At 44.7% G+C, this 23,238-nt stretch overlaps 1 protein-coding gene across 2 annotated transcripts in view; it reads right to left on the minus strand.

Moving 5' to 3' along the window:
* LOC137377283 (kielin/chordin-like protein) overlaps positions 1 to 23,238 on the minus strand; it is a 455,612-nt gene that overhangs the window by 48,685 nt on the left and 383,689 nt on the right. For both annotated transcript variants that reach the window (XM_068046829.1, XM_068046830.1), the window contains exons 23-27: positions 17,389 to 17,506; positions 15,144 to 15,229; positions 14,536 to 14,632; positions 8,288 to 8,370; positions 7,519 to 7,609 (exon numbers count right to left, since the gene is read on the minus strand). In XM_068046829.1, coding sequence (XP_067902930.1) covers positions 7,519 to 7,609; positions 8,288 to 8,370; positions 14,536 to 14,632; positions 15,144 to 15,229; positions 17,389 to 17,506 — 475 coding nt within the window. The remainder of the gene's footprint in view (positions 1 to 7,518; positions 7,610 to 8,287; positions 8,371 to 14,535; positions 14,633 to 15,143; positions 15,230 to 17,388; positions 17,507 to 23,238) is intronic.

The raw sequence follows: 23,238 nt of genomic DNA on the forward strand, positions 1-23,238 counted from the left end.
TGGAAAATGTGAATGTACTGGAAGCCGGCTCCAACCCATGACTTCAACATTTAACTCGGGCACGTTTGGCTATTTGCACTTAACCCCCCTTTGGAGAGGCGTGTTAGCAATTTAAACATGCAAATCGCTGGATTGCAGTGATATCTGAACATACTTTCAGATTTATCAACATATCCACAGGTTTCCTGGGCTTCATGAACATGAGGCTCATTAAAAGTCAAGCAAATAGTACAATAAAAACTCAGCGCTCCCAGTTGCCTCCTTACCTACTATCGGGAAAGGGTTTGTTCACAGTACTTATAGTGACAGGTTAGTTTCTACGTTTGGATGTTTTGAGTTTCAGATCACAATGGGTGGTGCCTTGGCTGCTTCAGATTGGACCTCGAACAAAGATCAAAATGTCTATCAGCAGCAACAACAGTCAGTTATGAAGAGACATGCAGCTGGTGAGCAGAGAGGGAATCAGTAGAGAGAGGAGTGGCAGAGGAGTCGAGCTCGCAGGAGGCACTACCCACATAACAGGATGTACCAGTAGAGGCTCAGCTTCCTTGATCTCTCGGAAGAGCAGTGCTTCCACAGGCTGAGGCTGCCCTGTCAGATGGTGCCAGACATCTGCAGCCTCCTAGAGGAAAACCTGCTCTCTGCCGGACCTGGTGGCCATGCATTACCAGTGGCTGTAAAAGTGACAACTGCCTTCAACCTGTTTGCCTGCAGATCCTTCCATGGCTCTCCAGGAAATATATCGAGGATCCCTCAGTCAGTTGCACACAAATGCAGAAGGCACGTCACTGATGGGTTGTTTGCCAGGGCTGGCAATTATATCAATGTCGCCTGCGATGGCAGCATTTAGATTGAGTGGGTGTTTGTGTTTCCTAAAGGTGAAGGGCATCATCAACTGTACACACATGGCAATCTACATGCCCCCGGATCAACCTGAAGTATTCATTCACTGCAAGAGGTTCCAATCCATCAATGTGCAGCTTGAGTGCAACCACAAGAATAGATTTATGAGGTGTCTGCCAGATTAACAAGGAGTTGCTACAATGCCTTCGTCCAGCGGCAGTTCAAGCTCCCCCAGCCCTTTGGACCAGCAAGATGACTTAAGGGATGCCAGCTAGTACCCACTTCAAACTGAGCTAATGACACACATGAGGAAACTACCCAATGAAACCCACCAGCAGAAAAAAAGTCATATGACCACCAAATGTGTCATTGAGCAAGCGACCGTCCCGCTCAAGATGCAAAGGGACTAGTGGTCTGAGGTGCATTTGTTTTAATGCAAGAAGTGTAGTAGGTAAGGCAGATGAACTTAGGGCCTGGATTAGTACCTGGGAGTATGATGTTATTGCTATTACTGAGACTTGGTTGAGGGAAGGGCATGATTGGCAATTAAATATCCCAGGATATCAATGCTTCCGGCGGGATAGAGAGGGAGGTAAAAGGGGTGGAGGAGTTGCATTACTGGTCAAAGAGGATATCACAGCTGTGCTGAAGGAGGGCACTATGGAGGACTCGAGCAGTGAGGCAATATGGGCAGAACTCAGAAATAGGAAGGGTGCGGTAACAATGTTTGGGGCTGAACGACAGGCCTCCCAACAGCGAGCGTGAGATAGAGGTACAAATATGTAAACAGATTATGGAAAGATGTAGGAGCAACAGGGCGGTGGTGATAGGAGATTTTAATTTTCCCAACATTGACTGGGATTCACTTAGTGTCAGAGGTCCAGACGGAGCAGAATTTGTAAGGAGCATCCAGGAGGGTTTTCTAGAGCAGTATGTAAATAGTCCAACTCGGGAAGGGGCCATACTGGACCTGGTGTTGGGGAATGAGCCCGGCCAGGTGGTTGAAGTTTCAGTAGGGGACTACTTTGGAAATAGTGATCACAATTCCGTAAGTTTTAGAATACTCATGGGCAAAGACGAGAGTGGTCCCAAAGGAAGAGTGCGAAATTGGGGGAAGGCCAACTATACCAAAATTTGGCAGGAGCTGGGGAATATAGATTGGGAGCAGCTGTTTGAAGGTAAATCCACATTTGATATGTGGAAGGCTTTTAAAGAGAGGTTGATTAGCATGCAGGAGAGACATGTTCCTGTGAAAATGAGGGATAGAAATGGCAAGATTAGGGAACCATGGATGACAGGTGAAATTGTGAGACTAGCTAAGAGGAAAAAGGAAACATACATAAGGTCTAGGAGGCTGAGGAAAGACGAAGCTTTGAAAGAATATTGGGAATGTAGGACCAATCTGAAACGAGGAATTAAGAGGGCTAAAAGGGGTCGTGAAATATCTTTAGCAAACAGGGTTAAGGAAAATCCCAAAGCCTTTTATTCATATATAAGGAGCAAGAGGGTAACTAGAGAAAGGATTGGCCCACTCAAGGACAAAGGAGGAAAGTTATGCGTGGAGTCAGAGAAAATGGGTGAGATTCTAAATGAGTACTTTGCATCGGTATTCACCGAGGAGAGGGACATGACGGATGTTGAGGTTAGGGACAGATGTTTGATTACTCTAGGTCAAGTCGGCATAAGGAGGGAGGAAGTATTGGGTATTCTAAAAGGCATTAAGGTGGACAAGTCCCCAGGTCCGGATGGGATCTATCCCAGGTTACTGAGGGAAGCGAGAGAGGAAATAGCTGGGACCTTAACAGATATCTTTGCAGCATCCTTAAACACGGGTGAGGTCCCGGAGGACTGGAGAATTGCTAATGTTGTCCCCTTGTTTAAGAAGGGTAGCAGGGATAATCCAGGTAATTATAGACCGGTGAGCCTGACGTCAGTGGTAGGGAAGCTGCTGGAGAAGATACTGAGGGATAGGATCTATTCCCATTTGGAAGAAAATGGGCTTATCAGTGATAGGCAACATGGTTTTGTGCAGGGAAGGTCATGTCTTACCAACTTAATAGAATTCTTTGAGGAAGTGACAAAGTTGATTGATGAGGGAAGGGCTGTAGATGTCATATATATGGACTTCAGTAAGGCGTTTGATAAGGTTCCCCATGGTAGGCTGATGGAGAAAGTGAAGTCGCATGGGGTCCAGAGTGTACTAGCTAGATGGATAAAGAACTGGCTGGGCAACAGGAGACAGAGAGTAGCAGTGGAAGGGAGTTTCTCAAAATGGAGACGTGTGACCAGTGGTGTTCCACAGGGATCCGTGCTGGGACCACTGTTGTTTGTGATATACATAAATGATTTGGAGGAAAGTATAGGTGGTCTGATTAGCAAGTTTGCAGACGACACTAAGATTGGTGGAGTAGCAGATAGTGAAGGGGACTGTCAGAGAATACAGCAGAATATAAATCGATTGGAGAGTTGGGCAGAGAAATGGCAGATGGAGTTCAATCAGGGCAAATGCGAGGTGATGCATTTTGGAAGATCCAATTCAAGAGTGAATTATACAGTAAATGGAAAAGTCCTAGGGAAAATTGATGTGCAGAGAGATTTGGGTGTTCAGGTCCATTGTTCCCTGAAGGTGGCAACGCAGGTCAATAGAGTCGTCAAGAAGGCATACGGCATGCTTTCCTTCATCGGACGGGGTATTGAGTACAAGGGTTGGCAGGTCATGTTACAGTTGTATAAGACTTTGGTTCGGCCACATTTGGAATACTGCGTGCAGTTCTGGTCACCACATTACCAAAACGATGTAGATGCTTTGGAGAGGGTGCAGAGGAGGTTCACCCAGGATGTTGCCTGGTATGGAGGGCGCTAGCTATGAAGAGAGGTTGAGCAGATTATGATTATTTTCATTAGAAAGACGGAGGTTGAGGGGGGTCCTGATTGAGGTGTACAAAATCATGAGAGGTATAATCAGGGTGGATAGCAAGAAGCTTTTTCCCAGAGTGAGGGATTCAATTACTAGGGGTCACGAGTTCAAAGTGAGAGGGGAAAAGTTTAGGGGGGATATGCGTGGAAAGTTCTTTACGCAGAGGGTGGTGGGTGCCTGGAACGCGTTGCCAGTGGAGGTGGTAGACGCGGGCATGATAGCGTCTTTTAAGATGTATCTAGACAGATACATGAATGGGCAGGAAGCAAAGAGATACAGACCCTTAGAAAATAGGCGACATGTTTAGATAGAGGATCTGGATCGGCGCAGGCTTGGAGGGCCGAAGGGCCTGTTCCCGTGCTGTAATTTTCTTTGTTCTTTGTTCTTCAGTTACTGAGTCGGACATGGAGGCGTCCTTCAGTACACACAAGTCAAGGTCTCCAGAGTAATCATGGCTTGTTGCACTCTGCACAACCTTGCACAGCAGCAAGGAATGAGCTGCAAGAGGAATAAGGCACTGAGCGCACATTGTCTGCAGACAAATCTGAGGAGAAGGAAGAAGATAAAGACCCCACCACAGCACTGGCCACTCACATTGCCAACCAACATGCCAGTGGTTCCCTTCTATAAGATTCAGTTAGTTACTGAGTCATGGACCCATGTTAAAACCACATCCAATGACATAACTCAGCTGCTCTCCAATCTCCTGAAACCCACCGACACAAAGCAACCTTTGCACATTCCCACATTGATTCAGTGAATCCATGCCTTCCATTCATCAACAAGTAACTGAAAATGCGAGTTACCATCCAGCAACCAAAAATGGCAACATGGGAAGTGGTGCAAGGTAATAAATTGTGTGTGATTTTACTAAAGAACGGAAACTTAACATTTTCTCATACACCCATGTGCATATCCTTGTAAAACTACAAAGATTTACTTCCCCTTTTCTTACCACTCCTATGTGGTGCAATTCATGCAGCTTCAGCAAAGGTAAAGACAGGCTGCTCACATCTCTGCTCTGACTGCTGAGATGCTCTTGGCCAACGACCTGTGAGGGCCCCTCCAATGGCTGCTCCACATGTACCTGTGCAGGGGCAGACTCGGCCATTGGGAGATGAGGAAGAACGTCAGTTACTGACTGAGAGGAGGGGGACAGTGGGAGCACTTTGAGTGGAGTCCCCACTTCCATGCCCTCTTGCGGTATCATCTCTCTCATGAGCCAGCTGCACTTTACTGCTATCACTTTGCGAGAGAGCAGTTTGGTGCAGATCTATAATGCGAAGGCTAAGGTATCTGTCATCCTCTTTTAAGGCGCCAGACTTGGTAGCATCCAGAATATGCAAACCATGGTTAAGACCTGCATGGAGTCATTTGATTGTCGTGATTGATGTTCCCACAGAGTTGGCCGCTCTATCCACGGAAGAAGTCATCTTGCAACACCCTACAACATTACCATACACATGCCCGAGGTGAATTCCTTCATTCTTTCTGCGATTGTGGGCAGTGTGCGTCACACATTTTCTGCTGCCCCTCAATGATTATTCATTTCATCGATGGGTCCTGGCGTACTGCATCTGTGTCCAGCTGAGCAGAGCTAACAAAATGTTGCATCCTCAGATGCAGACTCTGCCCCGCTGTTCCTGCCACCACCATCTGCTCCTTCTCACTTGTGAAGTGCAAGTAACAGGTGAAATCCCAACTATCTGCCTAAGAGCGAACACTGAAGTGTGATTATCTGAGCTGGTGCATTGTAAGTATGAGTCCTGTGCACGTGCACCTTCAGAAGCTGAGAGATTCCCATCTCCTATGGCCAGGAACACCAAGAAGCCACTCAGCTCCAGCACTTCCTAGGAATATAGGAACAGGAGTATGCCATTTAGCCCCTCCAGCCTGTTCTGCCATTCAATGGGATCATGGCTGATCCGCAACCTAAATCCATACATCCGCCTTTGCCCCATATCCCTTAATAGTTTTGGTTGACAATAATGTATCCATCATGGATTTAAAATTATTTACTTTTTATTTATTTAGAGATGCAGCACTGAAACAGGCCCTTCGGCCCACCGGGTCTGTGCCGACCAACAACCACCCATTTATACTAACCCTACAGTAATCCCATATTCCCTATCACCTCCCTACACTAGGGGCAATTTACAACAGCCAATTTACCTATCACCTGCAAGTCTTTGGATGTGGGAGGAAACCGGAGCACCCGGCGAAAACCCACGCAGACACAGGGAGAACTTGCAAACTCCGCACAGGCAGTACCCAGAATCGAACCCGGGTCCCTGGAGTTGTGAGGCTGCGGTGCTAACCACTGCGCCGCCCAATTAACAATTGATCTGGCATCAATTGTTGTTATTCCTCCTCTGCAGCTATCAGCTCAGATCTGTGGAGGACCAGTTCCAGTTCATCCGTCTCCTTTGTATTTTGTGCCCTCCTCTCCTCCAACAGGGGAAAGAACAGACCTATGAGTGACTGTAATGTTGTGTTCACCCAATGGATATAGTGCATTTGGCGAGGGTAACTAACAGGGAGAGGCAGGAATTTCCATGAGGATGAGGGTGAATATCAGTGGTGGATGAAGAGATGGGATGTGAGGAATTGCATGGAAGGATAGGTACACCTGCAAGGTAAGTATGTGTGAGGAGTGATGTGATGGAGTAGACTTGAGAAGGCAGAGTGAGCAGGGATGATGTGCACAGCAGGATATAAGTGAATGTGTGCAACTGTACTCACCTTTCCTGCCTTGGTTAGCTCATTAAAGTATTTCCCACACTGAAACCAGGGGTGTGGCACAATGCTGCTCCTTTGCCACCTCCTTTGTTGCAGCAGCAGGTTTCTACCTCCTATTGCTGGAAAAGCATATCTCTCTCCAGCTCCTCAATGCTCCCAGCAGTATATCAATAGAATTGTCTATAAAGTGAGGCACAGCTTTTGAGTGCCTGGCGTCTATTGTGAAATTGCTGTCTCTGTGGCAAATATCCCAACGCCACCAAATGTCATCTTTGGATTGGACCTTTAAATACTGGAGTTGAGCTCCAGTCATGCAGGCCTGCAGCAAGCCCACTGCTGCGCATTCGATACCAAACCAGAAGTAAAATGTAAATGAGGTGCGTGCGTTAAAATGCTGCAGGCAGACGCGCTGAAATTACTTCTGGATTTCCCTACTGCCCCCAGCAGTTAATATCGGGGCCATTGTGTAGGGCCTGAGGTTTATCTGCCCTCCTCATCATCTACATTGTCTTGGAGACTTATTGGGGAATTGCTTTGCCTTTTTGGGAGGAATTAAAATTGAAATCTTCTTTGTTTCGTCCATATTTCATCCTTGCTATTGATCTGTTTATTTTTGTCAAACCTCTCCCCTCCATTCCTAAACGTACTCAGATACAGTTTGACAGCCCTTATGCACCTCACCATGTAACCAGTCTTCAATGAGAGCTAGAAAGACATTCAACTATGGGAGAACATCACACCTTGCTTGATTCCTGTCCAATGTGCGTATCATACTTTCCAGTGGGGCTAACCAGATAGTGATCAACAGCAGCAACATTGGCTGATTTCCCTCAGCCTATTGCTGCTGAGGCCATCTGTAATGTCCCTACTGCTACTCTTGGTGGTTGACTAATTCAGTCAGACCTAGTACCTTGCTGCTCAGTACACTGCCATTCAGTAAAACATTGGATTTCTGGTGACAGTTCAAATATCCTGAACTGCTAAAGGATAATTGTTTAGGATATCATCATGGTACTTACCGATGCAAAGGGGGCAGCACTCGCCTTCAGAATGGAAAGGATAGGTACAGCGAGCTTTGCACTCCACGGGGGAGCAAGCAGCAGAGCCAGACTGTGGAAGAAAAAGACACAACAAAATGTTAGGAGGTGCTGCAGTCCTAATGGGTCAATATCAGTGGAAAAAAATGAAGCAATTAGTGAACAGTAAGAATAGAATTCAGAAAACTATAATGTGCTGTAGCCAATTGTAACATCTAAGAGGCAAAGATGTAGGCCTTGTCTGAATATTAGTTTAGGCTTAATTCCTGCTTAAACTGATTTGCCATAGCTCTGACTGCATTTTGTAATCTCCGATAAGATTTACCTTCCTCTTCTGCACATCAATCCCTTTCCTGGAATAACTGTGCCTATCTTCTCACCAGGAATAAGGCCTCTCCATTTAGTCACAACTCAGCAAAACCATTTTATCATAAGCCCTGCCAGGTGGAAGATAGTTGGCATGAAGTTGGACCCTCACACTTGGCAGCTTAGTTCACAGGTGCAGCAGAGATTAGGACTATGCGGCCTAGTTCAGTCCAATCCGTTTTGTAATCTTAATGTCATATATTGACAGAGCAATAAAATAAATCAAATCTAAGCTACTGCCATGAGTGACCTGGAGTCTAATGACATAACCAACCTTACTCCAAATAATCGCAAAAGACCCAGACCTACTTTTAAAATATCACTGAGCCCAACTAAATAGAAAATGAACTAAAGATTGAAATACTAAAGAACTATACACACCCACCAGACAGATGCAGGTTAGGCAGGAGTCTGCGGCTGATGGGAAGGTCTCATTATTCTGATAGGTCACCCCATCATAGGCACAACCTTCAATGAGAATGAACATGTTAGTACTGGATATAATCCTGACACCATCACTACTGATTAATAAAAGCAATCTGTAAGTATGTATGCCTACCATAACACCTGAAGTAGTTGGAAGTAACAGGTATTTAGTAGATGACTGCCGTTAGGAGGTCTTAATGCCATTATTCTTATATGTTGTGTTGGAAATTTATGTACTTTTTACGATCATCTCTTAGATGAACAAAAAGTTATAACTACACTGACATTCCAAAAGGAAAGGAGCAAACCTTGAGTATTTCTAACAGGCTTATGTATGTCAACTGAAAATGTAGAATTCTAATCAACATCCAACATGCAAATGCATACCATACAGTGACAACGCTTAAACAACATTTAAACAACTGACATGGTGGAGTAGGGCTTCCTAATCCACATGGTCAGTACTTCTGGTTTTGGTCAGCTGGATGCCAGATATATGGGGAAATCCATCGTCATGTTAAAATGTCCCCAAATCGAAACTGCTGAAAAATGTACACCAGTAAAATTTCTGATATTGAGTGAATACTCTCTCCTTGTAGGAACACACCCACTCACATAAGTCTGGAGAGCTTAGGCGAGGGTAAAAGAGGCAAGGCCTTGGGACCACTGAATGTGTGCAGGCATACTGCTAGCACTTAAGCAACTAAAAATGTGCAGGCCTACCAGTAAAGAGCTCTGGCGAGGTTCCTCCTTCTTGTTTAGCTAGGGCCAAACTACTGGTTAAGGTATTTGTTTACAAGGTTTTCTGGAGTCAAGTGGGAAGAATGCAACCCCGCAGGGGATTTGATCCTTCATCATTAGGGGTGCCTCCTTGGAGCCAACCCAACCCCAAAAGGCCCTGACTACATCTCTCCAAAGATCATTGTCAGAGTGCCCAACCATCTTCAGCTGCTTCATCAATGACCTTCCATAAGAACATAAATACATAGAAAATAAGAGCAGGAGTAGACCTTATGGCCCCTCGCGCCTGTTCCACTATTCAATACAATCATGGCTGATCTTCGGTTTCAACTCCACTTTTCCGCCTGCTCCCTTGATTGGCCAAAAATTTGTTTGTCTCGGTCTTAAATATATTCAATGATGGAGCATCCAATACCCTCTGGGCTAGAGAATTCCAAAGATTCACACCCTTTCAGTGAAGAAATTTCTCTTCATCTTAGTCTTAAATGATCATCCCCTTATCCTGAGACTGTGCCCCAATGTTCTAGATTCCCCCAGCCAGGGAAACACTTCAGTGTCTACCCTGTCAACTACCTTCAGAATCTTGTATAAGAAACACTTCTCATTCTTCTGAATTCCAGAGAATAAAGACCCAATTTACTCAGCCTTTCATCATAGGACAACCCACTTATCCCAGGGACCAAACTAGTGAACCTTCGCTGCACTGCCTCCATAACAAGTACATCCTTCCTAAATATGGAGATCAAAACTGCACACAGTCTTCCAGATGTGGTCACACCAAAGCTCTATACAATTGTAGCAAGACTTCTTTATTCTTGTACACCAATCCCTTTGCAAGAAAGGCCAACATGCCTTTTGCCTTCTTAATTGCTTGCTGTACCTGTATGCCAGCTTTCTGTGTTCCCTGTATGAGTACACCCAAGTCCCTCTGAACAACAACATTAACAAGTCTCACATCTTTTAAAAAATATTCTTTTTTCTATTACACATCACAGACTTCCCAGCCTGTGAGCTGCTCTTGTAGCCCCAGTATTTATCTGGCTGGTCCAGTTCAGTTTCTGGTCAATGATGACCCCACCCAGGATGTTGATAGTGGGAGATTCAGCCAGCGAATGTCAAAGGGAGGTGGTTAGATTCTTTTTTGTTGGAGATGGTCATTGCCTGGCACTTGTATGGTGCAAATGTTTCTTGCCACTTGTCATTCCAAGCTTGGATGTTGTCCAGGTCTCGCTGCATTTGGACAGAGACTGCTTCAGTACTGAGGAATTGCCAATGGAATTGAACACTGAGCAATCATGAGTGAACATCTTCTGATTAGGATAGGTTAACAGAAATTGCCTGGCAGTGGCAGTTATCTGTCAATTAACTGAAAGTGGTTGCCTGAATGGGTGTTAATTACTGTTGCAGGAAGCTGACTTAGAAAGTGCAACTTGAGTATTGAGTCATCAGCTCTCTATAAAAGTAAACAGGTTTGGTTACTACACAGTGAGGAAGCACAGAGTGATTGGAGGTCAGAGTGTTTCGTGAACCAAGTAGTAAGACAGGAATTTGGTGCAGAGGGAGAAGGAGGTGTTTTTTTTTAATACCTATTTTCAATCTCCAGTAGCTGTTGAGTGTTCTTCTTTTCTCTAAAGCTAGGTGACTGTAACTTGCTATTACTTTAGCTAACAAAATTAATAACTAATTGACTAATTAAATAAATAAAGTGAGATAGACATGGTAGGGATAGTGATGTGCCATGACTGCAACAAGTGGCAGTTTGTGGAAAGCATTGCATTCCCGGACAACTGTATTTATGGCAAGTGTTTGCAGCTTGAGCAATTATGGCTGAGTTGCAGACATTGTGGGCTTCAGGGAGGGGAGAGTTACTAGACATTGTGTCCCGGGAGGCAGTTGCACCCCCTTAGGTTAGGTAGAACTTTAGAATTGATCAATGGTCAGGAACAGGAGGCTGTGACTGCGATTCAGGTATGGGGATCCAGCATGTAGTGATGGAGAAGCCTCAGCCCTTGACTTTGACCAACAGGTACGAGGTACTTGCTACCTGTGTGGATGAGAACAAGAACTGGAGGGTGGATGGGCAAACTGACCCATGGCACCATGGTGCAGGAAGTCATTCTAGTGGGGACAGCTCACCTCTACCTTCCTTAAGGGAAATTACGGATGGGCAACAAATACTGGCCATATTACTGCCACCCACATACCATGAATAAAAAAAAAAAAATTGCAATAAAGACAACAGAGCTCAGGCATAAGTTCAGAAGTTGCACCCACACCCACTCTGCAGTCTGTGCCATAATCATAGCTGCCTCATGTTTCTACTGTAGGGAAGGGCCAGTCAGGATTGTCCCAGTACCATTTTTCTTCATCCTGGACACTGAACCACTAAAAGCAACCATAAGAGTAAAGGTAGACATCAGTGGAAGAGCCTGAAGAACAGACATGAACTAAAATGAAAAGAGAAGACAAACAAGAAAGAATAAGATGAACATCTCACCCTGTGTAATACATAAAGAGAAAGTGTTGGATTTTGCCAGCGGGCATGGAGGAAAATGACCCCTGGTCCACTTAGCAATGCCCAATCTCACCACTATGGGTTTAGAAACAAAGGCAATAAATGCATGGAACAAGACCAGTCAATTTAGCCCATTTGGGGTTTTTTCCCCCCACTCTAGCCTGGACTCTCCTTTATTTATTTAATCCCCAGAGGAAGATGAATAATCACAGGCGAAACTGATAGAAATAAAATAGAAATTAATGAGTATAACTAAATAGAAATTAATGAGTATGACTAAATAGAAATTAATGAGTATGACTTGATAGCTATTACAGTGACGTGGTTGCAGGGTGACAACATTAGGAACTCAATATTCAAGGTTATTCGACGTTCTGGAAAAATAGGCAAAAAGGAAAAGGAGGTGGGTTAGCTTTGTTAATAAAGGAAGGTATCAGTGCAGTGGTGAGTAGTGATATAGGTGCAATAGATCGTGATGTGGAATCAGTTTGGGTGGAAATAAGGAATAGCAAGGGGAAGAAGTCACGGGTGGGAGTCATCTATAGGCCCCCGAAGAGTTGCCTCACTGTAGGACAAAGTATAAATCGGGAAATGATGGAGGCATGTAAAAAGGGCGCTACAATTGTCATGGGTGATTTTAATCTGCATATCCACTGGACAAATCAAATTGGCAGAGATAACACGGAAGATGAATTTGTAGAGCGCATCAGGGATTGTTACTTAGAGCAATACGTTGCAGAACCTACCAGGGAACAGTCTATTTTAGATCTGGTAATGTGTAATGAGGTAGGATTAATAAGAGATATCGTAGTTAAGGATCCTCTAGGGGGTAGCAATCACAACATGATAGAATTTCAAATTCAGTTTGAGGGCGAGAAACTCGGGTGTCAAACCAGTGTCCTCAAACAAAGAGCAATTACACAGAGGTATGAACAAAGAGTTGTCGAAAGCAGGCTGGGAAAATAGACTAAGGGGAAGGTCAGTAGATGAGCAGTGGCAGACATTTAAGCAGATATTTCATAATGCTCAGCAAAAATTTATCCCGGTCAAAAAGGACTCGAAGAGAAGGATGAACCACCCATGGTTAAACAAAGATCTTGTAACAGTCTCTATTATGAGGGACAAAGTATTTGACAAACTAATGGGACTAAAGGCAGACAAGTGGCCAGGACCTGATGGCCTACATTCAAGGGTTTTAAAGGAAGTGGCTGCAGAGATAGTAGAGGCATTGGTCGAAATATTCCAGAACTCGCAGGATTCCGGGAGGGTCCTAGCGGATTGGAAAACTGCTAATGTGATGGCCTTGTTCAAGAAGGGAGGGAGACAAAAAGCAGGAAACTATAGGCCAGTCAGCCTAACATCAGTCATTAGGAAAATGCTAGAGTCCATTATTAAGGAAGAAATAGCAGGACATTTAGAAAAGCATAACGCAATCAAACAGAGTTAGCATGGTTTTGTGAAAGGGAAATCATGTTTGACAAATTTGCTAGAGTTCTTTGAGGATATAACAAGCAGAGTTGATAAAGGGGAATCAGTAGATGTTGGTGTATTTAGATTTCCAGAAGGCATTCGATAAGGTACCACATAAAAGATTATTGCACAAGATAGGAGCTCACGGTATTGGGGGTAACGTATTAGCATGGATTGAGGATTGGTTAACTCACAGAAGACAGAGAGTTGGGAATAATGGGTCTTTTTCAGGTTGGAAAGACGTAACTAGTGGAGTGCCACAAGGATCAGTCCTAGGGTCTCAATTATTTACTATCTATATTAATGACTTGGAGGAGGGGGCAGAGTGTAATATATCCAAATTTGCTGATGGTACAAAAATAGGTGGGAGGGCATGTTGTGATGAGGACATAAGGAATCTGCAAGGGGATATAGATAGGTTGAGTGAGTTGGCAACAACCTGGCAGATGGAGTCTAATGTAGGAAAGTGTGAGGTCATGCACTTTGGTAGGAAGTATCAAAAGGCAGACTATTATTTAAATGGAGAGAGACTTCAAAAAAGTGCAGCACAGAGGGATCTGGGTGTTCTTGTACATGAAACACAAAAAGTTAGCATGCAGGTGCAGCAAGTAATTAAGAAGGCAAATGGAATTTTGGCATTTATTTCTAGGGGATTGGCGTTTAAAAATAGGGAAGTCTTGTTACAACTGAACAGGGTGTTGATAAGGCAGCACCTGGAGTACTGTGTACAGTTTTGGTCCCCGTATTTAAGAAAGGATATGATGACATTGGAGGCAGTTCAAAAGAGACTCACTAGGCTGATTCCTGGGATGAAGGGGTTGACTTATCAAGAACGGCTAAACAGGTTAGGCCTTTATTCATTAAAGTTTAGAAGAATGAGGGGTGATCTAATTGAAATGTACAAGATTTTGAGGGAGCTTGACAGGTAGGCGTTGAGAAGATGTTTCCACTAGTGGGGGAATCTCGAACTAGGGGACATAGATACAGAATAAGGGGATACTCATTTAAAAATGAGATGCAAAGGAATTTCTTCTCTCAGAGGGCAGTGAATGTCTGGAATTCTCACCCCAGAGAATTGTGGAGGCTAGATCACTGAAAGTATTTAATAGGGAGGTAGATAGATTTTTGAAATATCGGGAAGTTGAGGGCTATGAGGAGCTGGCACGAAAGAGGAGTTGAGGTCTGGGGTAGATCAGCCATGATCGTATTGAATGGAGGGGCAGGCTTGAGGGGCTGAATGACCTACTCCTGCTCCTATTTCTTATGTTCTTATGTAAACTGTTAAGAAGACAGCAGTCCATGAAATAGCCCCCATACTCTGAAAAGCAATGGAACAAAATCTGTAGGATATAAATCCAATGCTATAAAGAGGGCCATTGCTCACAGTCACACACGGACTACCCACACGAGCAACCACACTTACAAGTGCACGCATACGCACAAACAACACACAAACACAAACAACACAATTGGAAAACCACCTGCAGAACAGTCTGGACAGCACTGGCCAGGAACCAGTATAGGGTGTGCGCAGGTCTCAAAGCACTCTGTCCTCTTACAGACAATTGAACCATCTGCCTGAAATGAAACAAACAATAAGAAGAAAGAACAACAGCTCAAATAAACAATCCAAGAGGAAGTGACTGAGAACACAGTTAGTGTATGGATATCTTTCTGAGAGACTGAGCGACACCAGTCAATAGGCAGAAGTCTTTTTGAGTGATACTGCAAGATACCAGTCAACGAGGAAAGGACTGAGATACACCAGTTGATGTATGGCTATCTCAAAGAGTAGTACAAATCCGTATATGGATAGCACACAGAGCACCGAGAGGCACAAATCAGTTCAGCATATTTCTGAGGGAATAACTGAGACACATGAATAAATGTACAGATATTTCCCCAGTTAGAGGCGAAGACACCAACTATGTTCTTCTGTACCAGTCAGTAAAATATTCTTTCCTATAAGCACGGTCATCAACCTAATCTGATATTTGATTCACCAAAATGTTAAATTCTATTTGCAGATTGGACAGCTTGTTCCTCCCACTATCGCTATTTTTAGTTTCTCTTTCCTGACTTGACTCACCTGACACACACACACTTCACAAGGATCACCAGGTGACCATATCTGTCCGACTGGGAACTCAATTCCATTGTCGTCGATAAAACAACCTGTCAGGGACAAATGATACAAAATGGGATGAAAGAAATTCCTTGCCACATTTCTATTAACAATTATTTGCATCAGTTCCTGTAAGTTTCCTAAAAAATTAATCTGTATAACCAGCACTGGGTGGTTCAATGGATCAGGTACAATGTATATAACTCAGCACCAAAGTATATTTATCAACTGAAATATATTGCAAACAAGAATAAGCAACATGTCCGTACACGGACACCAGTGTCTGTGGTAAAAATTTTGAGGTCTGTCACTGGTAATTCCAGGAATGAGACATTTCCCATTGACTTTTTCTTTCCAGATCAGCCCGACTTTAAAAAAATTCCCAGTTGTCAGTTTCACAGGCTGCTGACAGGTGTGAGGAGCAGGAACAGCGGCTTCTGAACTCAGGACGAGTGCGGAGTCTTCCGGCGGGTTCCGATATTTTTTTTTAAAGCCTGCTGAAAACCCCGAACTTGTCCTGAGTTCAGAAGCCACTGTTCCCGCTCCCAGCACCTGTCAGCTGTGAAACTAAGGGATGTGTTTTTTAAAAAAAGCTGACCAATCACCAAACTGCTCTGGGGAGAGTTCCCGCTCACTGCAACTGTCAGAAAGAGAAGGGTAGGGGGAGAGCGAGAGAGAGAGAGGGGTAGGAGGAGAGCGAGAGAGAGAGGGGTAGGGGGAGAGCGAGAAAGAGAGGGGTAGGGGGAGAGCGAGAAAGAGAGGGGTAGGGGGAGAGCGAGAGAGCAAGAGCGAGAGAAAGAGGGGGAGATGGAGAAGGGGAAGGAGGGAAATAGCGAGAGAGAGGAGGAGGGGGAGAGCGAGAGAGAGAGGGAGTGACGGACAGAGGGAGTGGAGGGAGGAAGGGAGAGACAGAAAGAATGGGAGAGCGAGAGAGAGGGGGAGGGGGAGAGAGGGAGGGGGAGAGAGAGAGAGGGAGGGGGAGAGCGAGAGCGAGGGGGAGGGGGAAGGCGAGAGAGAGGAGGGGAGGGGGAGAGGGGGAGAGCGAGAGAGAGAAGGGGAGGGGGAGAGCGAGAGAGAGAGGGAGAGGGAGAGCGAGAGAGAGAGGGAGAGGGGGAGAGCGAGAGAGAGAGGGAGAGGGGGAGAGCAAGAGAGAGAGAGAGAAAGGAGGGGGAGATGGAGAAGGGGAAAGAGCAAGAGAGAGAGTGAGAGAGCGCAACAGAGAGTGCGCGGGAGGGAGAAAGAGAGCGGGAGGGAGGGAGAGAGGGAGAGGGAGAGTGAGGGTGAGGGGGAGGGGGAGAAAGAAAAACACACAGATGGAGGAGAGAGGCAAAAGAGATAGACAGAGAGGGGAGAGAGGAGAGAGATGGACACAGAGAGAGGATAGGGATTGACACAGAGGGAGAGAGAGAGCAAGAGGGGAGAGAAAGAGATCAAGATCACTCCTGACAGATGGACATCTATTCGGATTCTCCGCATCGCTACATCAAGTGTGTGGGCAGACATTGACTACTTGTGCAAGGAAAAACAATGTCAGATATCTCACTAAATAGGAAGAAATGTATTTTAAATCAGACTGTGTTTTGATGGCATTAGGTTAGCTATACACTTCATCTACAGATTAAGCACCCACATATCCATGGCTGAGTCAATAATTTTGTCAAAAGTCTGTGGTGCAACATGTTGGTGCCTATCCTTGATTGCAAGGCAATGCTTGAATTTGCATGAAACCTTTTGAAACCAGTTCATGAACACTCTCAAAAGGAAAAATGCTGGAAAACAGAAACTAAAAGTAAAATTACTAGAAAGATATAGTTCGGTCAGTGCCTTTAAACAGAAAAGACAGATTAACATTTTGAACATAACCCTTTGTCAGATCTGTAGGCTGAAATATAAGCTTTTTAGTAAAATTGGTGAAACAAAAAGGCAGTTGTAGAAGAGAAACAACAGATATTCCAATCACAGAGTGGTAATTGATGCAATTTAGTAACTAATTGATAGAAATCTATTAGATAATGTAAAATATCAACTAAGTGAGGAATGAGAAGGCATTCAAAGAACCAAAGAATGCACAAGTGGCTGACATTGTAAAAACTTGTAAGAGCTGTGTATCTCCAGCAATTTCTGTTTTCATAGTTATTTCAGTTGGGCTTGTTCAGTAAATATTTAGCCCAAAATGGAGCCCTGCATATTACTTGAGGCTCTGGCTCACCTTTGATGGTTTTATCCTGGTGGCACGTAAAGCAGCATTGGCCTGGCTCCAGAAACCAATCCTCTCTGGCACAGTCCAGCACTGGGCAGGGGCTGTAGGTACACTCCACCTCACCATTCTGAAGACACAATCAGTCAGCTTTAATGATTAAAAGAGAAAAGTTCTATCCATTTATGAAAAAAAATCAATAGTAGCCCTTACTTTGTCACTATTTTGGTGATGGGATGGTACCAGTGTTTGATTGGTTAATATTTCATAGGCACTTGCATCTATTTTCACTACAGAGGATTCAAGCGTAATTTATATGAATTTGATGATTTTAAGCTACAATGAAGTAAATCCAAAGAGCACATAATGGGGGAGGGGTGGGTAGGTGTAGATTAGATTTACATAAACTAACTGGTGAAGTAGTGCCTCCTTCATTCCACTTCAGCTTGAGCCAAGGGAAGTCATTCAGATATTCCTTGTAAGCATTGACCCCCATTATGTTGGAATGATTCCATTCAGTCCAAACAGCAGGTAGTTTAAATTTGAACAAGAAATTTTTTTTCTCTCCCATTACGGTTTCCTTGCCTGCTCTTCCACATGCCCTAGACTGTATGTTGTTTTGTTCTTTTGTTATCTGGCTGGACTGGAATCCAGGGTAGTTGACCTCTGACCATCTGCAAGATTTTTGTGTCTTGGGTTTTCCCAATAGAGTTGTCAATCAAACAGCTACCCTCCCCACCTTCCCAAATGTAAGTTCCTATGGGAGTAATGCACTGTTAATTCAGTCCCACTACTCCACAAGGTCATAGCATATCAAATAAAGTTTCCCACCTAGCGAAGAATAGCCAAATTGAACACTATTTTTCCCCCCAAAATGAAGCACACCAAACCAGGTTTCTTTAAACAACAACAGCCTTAACTATTTATTAAAAAGAAATAATAGGTCTTAACTACTAACGAGATAAATCTATGTATGAAAACCCCTTATTTCCTCAACTCTCATGCACACACACACATAAATTTTAAAAAAGGTTAACTGGGGGAAAAGGATTTTTGGCTTACAGCTGTTTCTTAGGAATAATTTTATAAAAAATTGAGTTTATCATGTTCTGGTAGGATGTTTTCGGCATGCTGAGGTGTCCCAGAGTCAAATAGTCGGATGGCACTCAAAGTCTCTCCAGGTGAGGTTGATGAACAGTCTGTGATGGGTAGGCTTTCAAGGCAATTTGTCTGTAGCAGGCATCACACAGGTCTTTCAGCAGGGGTGCAGAAACTGGTCTGCCTGAGTTTTTAAAAATAGCAGCCTCCTCCTGAAGTCCCCAGCATCACAGATGCCAGACTTCAGCCAATTCGATTCACTCAGCATGATATCAAGAAACAGCTGAAGGCACTGGATACTGCAAAGGCTATGGGCCCTGACAACATTCCGGCAATAGGACTAAAGACCTGTGCTCCAGAACTTGCTGTGCCCCTAGCCAAGCTGTTCCAGTACAACTACAACACTGGCATCTACCCGGCAATGTGGAAAATTGCCCAGGTATGTCCTGTACACAAAAAGCAGGACAAGTCCATTCTGCCCAATTACCATCCCATCAGTCTACTCTCAATCAGTAAAGTGATGAAAGGTGTCATCAACAGTGCTATCAAGCGGCACTTGCTTAGCAATAACCTGCTCAGTGACGCTCAGTTTGGGTTCCACCAGGGCCACTCAGCTCCTGATCTCAGTACATCCTTGGTCCAAACTTGGACAAAAGAACTGAACTCAAGAGGTGAGATAAGAGTGACTGCCCTTGACATCAAGGCATTTGGCCGAGTATGGCATCAAGGAGCCCTAGCAAAACTGAAGTCAATGGGAATCAGGGGGAAAACTCTCCGCTGGTTGAAGTCATACCAAGTGCAAAGGAAGATGGTTGTGATTGTTGGAGGTCAATCCTTTGAGATCCAGGACATCACTGCAGGAGTTCCTCAGGGTTGTGTCCTTGGCCCAACCATCTTCAGCTGCTTCATCAATGACCTTCTTTCAATCATAAGGCCAGAAGTGGGGATGTTCGCTGATGATTGCACAATGTTTAGCGCCATTCGTGACTCCTCAGATACTGAAGCAGTCCGTGTAGAAATGCAGCAAGACCTGGACAATATCCAGGCTTGGGCTGATAAGTGGCAAGTAACATTCGCGCCACACAAGTGCCAGGCAATGACCATCTCCAACAAGAGAGAATCTAACCATCTCCCCTTGACATTCAATGGCATTACCATCGCTGAATCCCCCACTATTAACATCCTAGGGGCTACCATTGACCAGAAACTGAACAGGAGTAGCCATATAAATATTGTGGCTAAAAGAGCAGGTCAGCGGCTAGGAATCCTGTGGCGAGTAACTCACCTCCTGACTCCAAAAAGCCTATCCACCATCTACAAGGCACAAGTCAGAAGTGTGATGGAATACTCTCCACTTGCCTGGATGGTTGCAGCTCCAACAACACTCAAGAAGCTCGACACCATCCAGGACAAAGCAGCCCGCTTAATTGGCACCCCATCCACAAACGTTCACTCCCTCCACCACAGATGCACAGTGGCAGCAGTGTGTACCATCTACAAGATGCACTGTAGCAACACACCAAGGCTCCTTAGACAGCACCTTCCAAACCCGCAAACTCGACCAACTAAAAGGACAAGGGCAGCAAATGCTTGGGAACACTACCACCTGCAACTTCCCCTCCAAGTCACACACCATCCTGACTTGGAACTATATAGCCGTTCCTTCACTGTCGCTGGGTCAAAATCCTGGAACTGCCTTCCTAACATCACTGTCGGTGTACCTACCTCACATGGACTGCAGAGGTTCAAGAAGGCAGCTCATCACCACCTTCTCAAGGGCAATTAGTGATGGGCAATAAATGTTGGCCTAACCAGTGATGCCCACATCCCATGAATGAATAGAAAAGTCTAGCAGTAGAGCTTTCTTGAGATTTCAGGATCTCCCAAAACACAGGAGACAACAGGAACCACTGTGGATGCAGGAATTCTTCAGAGACTGGAGGCAATAGGAATCCGCCACCTTTCAAATGCACGATTCCTTTTCAAGAGATGCAAGTCTCCTTTATAGAGAGAGGTAACACTTTTCTGGGTCTTCCTCCCTTGCTCCAGGCAGGTCAAAGCAAGATTTCAATTGCCTGTCCTTTGTCCAATTCACAGGCTTTTTAAAGGGTCCAAGGTGAAAAAAAGAACCTTGGTGAACATGGTCACATGTTCGGACATAGTGTCACCCCCGTCACTCAAAAGCTGTGGTTTCCTTGAAATTGCTGGCTTTCCTGTCCTTGTACAAGTTCAACTTCCTTTCAAAGCATCCATAAAGTTCAACTTTTGTTATGACTTCCTTTCAAAACATTGTAGGAATTCCAATTATTTACAGGTTAGCGTCCACTGAGCAAAAAAAATCCCTTTCTCAGTTTTTTAAAACACACAGAATTCTAAATTCTGAGTACAAAAAAAAAACCCTTTTGTAACAGTGCGAACACAATTTTGCTTCCAGAAATGGTGGGGATCACAATCCCCTTTACGTGCACGAAAGCTGGCATACAAACCTAGATGGAAATTCTCACCAGCTGCAGGATGTGTTCTTGGATGATCCTTTGTAACAATCAGAAAAGAATATAAAATACTTTCATTGATACCACCAAAATGACCCAGAAAGTTATGGTGAGGAGGGAGGGGCTTGCAATGTTTAGGGTTTGGGTGTTGAGATGACAAGCCTTTACAATGGTGAGGTTCATGAGAGGGATTTGGGTTGGCTTGGGGTTTATGATGATGGGCTTTGGAATGGCAGGTTTTGTAATGAAAGGTTTAGGATGAGAGAGGGCAGGGGTTTGCAATCGTGGTATCTGGAGTAGTGCAAAGCTATGCCATGCAACAGGAGTTACAGCTAATTGCAAGGCCGAATTGAAGGTAAGGCATATTTATTTTGCAGTGACCTGTGCTCTGATAGTCTATGAACAATCTAAAATAGATGACAGACATGGATGCTACATGCCCATTTTACCAGAAACTAGCTTCTGCAACTACCTGTATCTACTTCTCCTGCAGAGCCCTCTCCCCTGGTCCTGGTATCCCCTATGGTTGTGGCTTCTGCTGCCAGCTCTCTGTCAACGCTGCACCAGATTTCTAAACTGTCCTGGGATGATACTCCTTGCGATTTCCTCTCCCATAGCAGAGAGCTGCTGGAACCAGAGCAGTAGGACAGCAAGTGAAATAAATGAGGGGGAACTAGTAAATAAGGCCAGTAAGACTGAGAGGAAGAGCAGGCAGGGAGATGTTGCGGAGCACAGCGGGACTGGTGGTCTGAAGTGCATTTGTTTCAATGTGAGAAGTATAACAGATAAGGCAGATGAACTTAGAGCTTGGATTAGTACTTGAAACTATGATGTTGTTGCTCTTACAGAGACTTGGTTGAGGGAAGGACAGGATTGGCAGAAAAATGTTCCAGGATTCTGAAGCTTCAGGCGGGATAGAGGGGGATGTAAAAGGGGTGGGGGTGTTGCATTACTTGTTAAGGAGAATATCACAGCTGTACTGCGGGAGGACACCTCGGAGGGGTCGTGCAGCGAGGCAATATGGGTGGAGCTCAGGAATAGGAAGAGTGCAGTCACGATGTTGGGGGTTTTCTACAGGCCTCCCAACAGCCAGCGGGAGGTGGAGGAGCAGATATGTAGACAGATTTTGGAACGATGTAAAGGTAACAGGGTTGTAGTGTTGGGTGATTTTAACTTCCCCTATATTGACTGGGATTCACTTAGTGCTAGGGGCTTGGATGGGGCAGAATTTGTAAGGAGCATCCAGGAGGGCTTCTTGAAACAATATGTAGATAGTCCAACTAGGGATGGGGCTGTACTGGACCTGGTATTGGGGAATGAGCCCGGCCAGGTGGTCGAAGTTTCAGTAGGGGAGCATTTCGGGAACAGTGACCATAATTCCATAAGTTTTAAGGTACTTGTGGATAAGGATATGAGTGGTCCTCGGGTGAAGGTACTAAATTGGGGGAAGGCAAATTATAACAATATTAGGCAGGAACTGAAGAATTTAGATTGGGGTAAATTGAGGGTAAATCAACATCTGACATGTGGGAGTCTTTCAAATGTCAGTTGATTAGAATCCAGGAGCAGCATGTCCCTGTGAGGAAGAAGGATAAGTTTGGCAAGTTTCAGGAACCTTGGATAACGCGGGATATTGTGAGCCTAGTCAAAAAGAAAAAGGAAGCATTCGTAAGGGCTGGAAGGCTAGGAACAGACGAATCCCTTGAGGAATATAAAGACAGTAGGAAGAAATTTAAGCAAGGAGTCAGGAGGGCTAAAAGGGGTCATGAAACGTCATTGGCAAACAGGATTAAGGAAAATCCCAAGGTTTTTTATACGTATATAAAGAGCAAGAGGGTAACTAGAGAAAGGGTTGACCCACCCAAGGACAGAGAAGGGAATCTATGTGTGGAGCCAGAGGAAATGGGCAAGGTACTAAATGAGTACTTTTCATCAGTATTTACCAAAGAGAAGGACTTGGTGGATGATGAGCCGAGGGAAGGGAGTGTAGATAGTCTCAGTCATCTCATTATCAAAAAGGAGGTGTTGGGTGTCTTGCAAAGCATTAAGGTAGATGTCCCCAGGGTCTGATGTGATCTACCCCAGAATACTGAGGGAGGCAAGGGAAGAAATTGCTGGGGCCTAGACAGAAATCTTTGCATCCTCATAGGCTACAGGTGAGGTCCCAGAGGACTGGCGAATAGCCAATGTTGTTCCTTTGTTTAAGAAGGGTAGCAAGGATAATCCAGGAAATTATAGGCCGGTGAGCCTTACGTCAGTGGTAGGGAAATTA

This window comes from Heterodontus francisci, chromosome 14 (assembly GCF_036365525.1).
Source record: "Heterodontus francisci isolate sHetFra1 chromosome 14, sHetFra1.hap1, whole genome shotgun sequence".
Taxonomy (NCBI): domain Eukaryota; kingdom Metazoa; phylum Chordata; class Chondrichthyes; order Heterodontiformes; family Heterodontidae; genus Heterodontus; species Heterodontus francisci.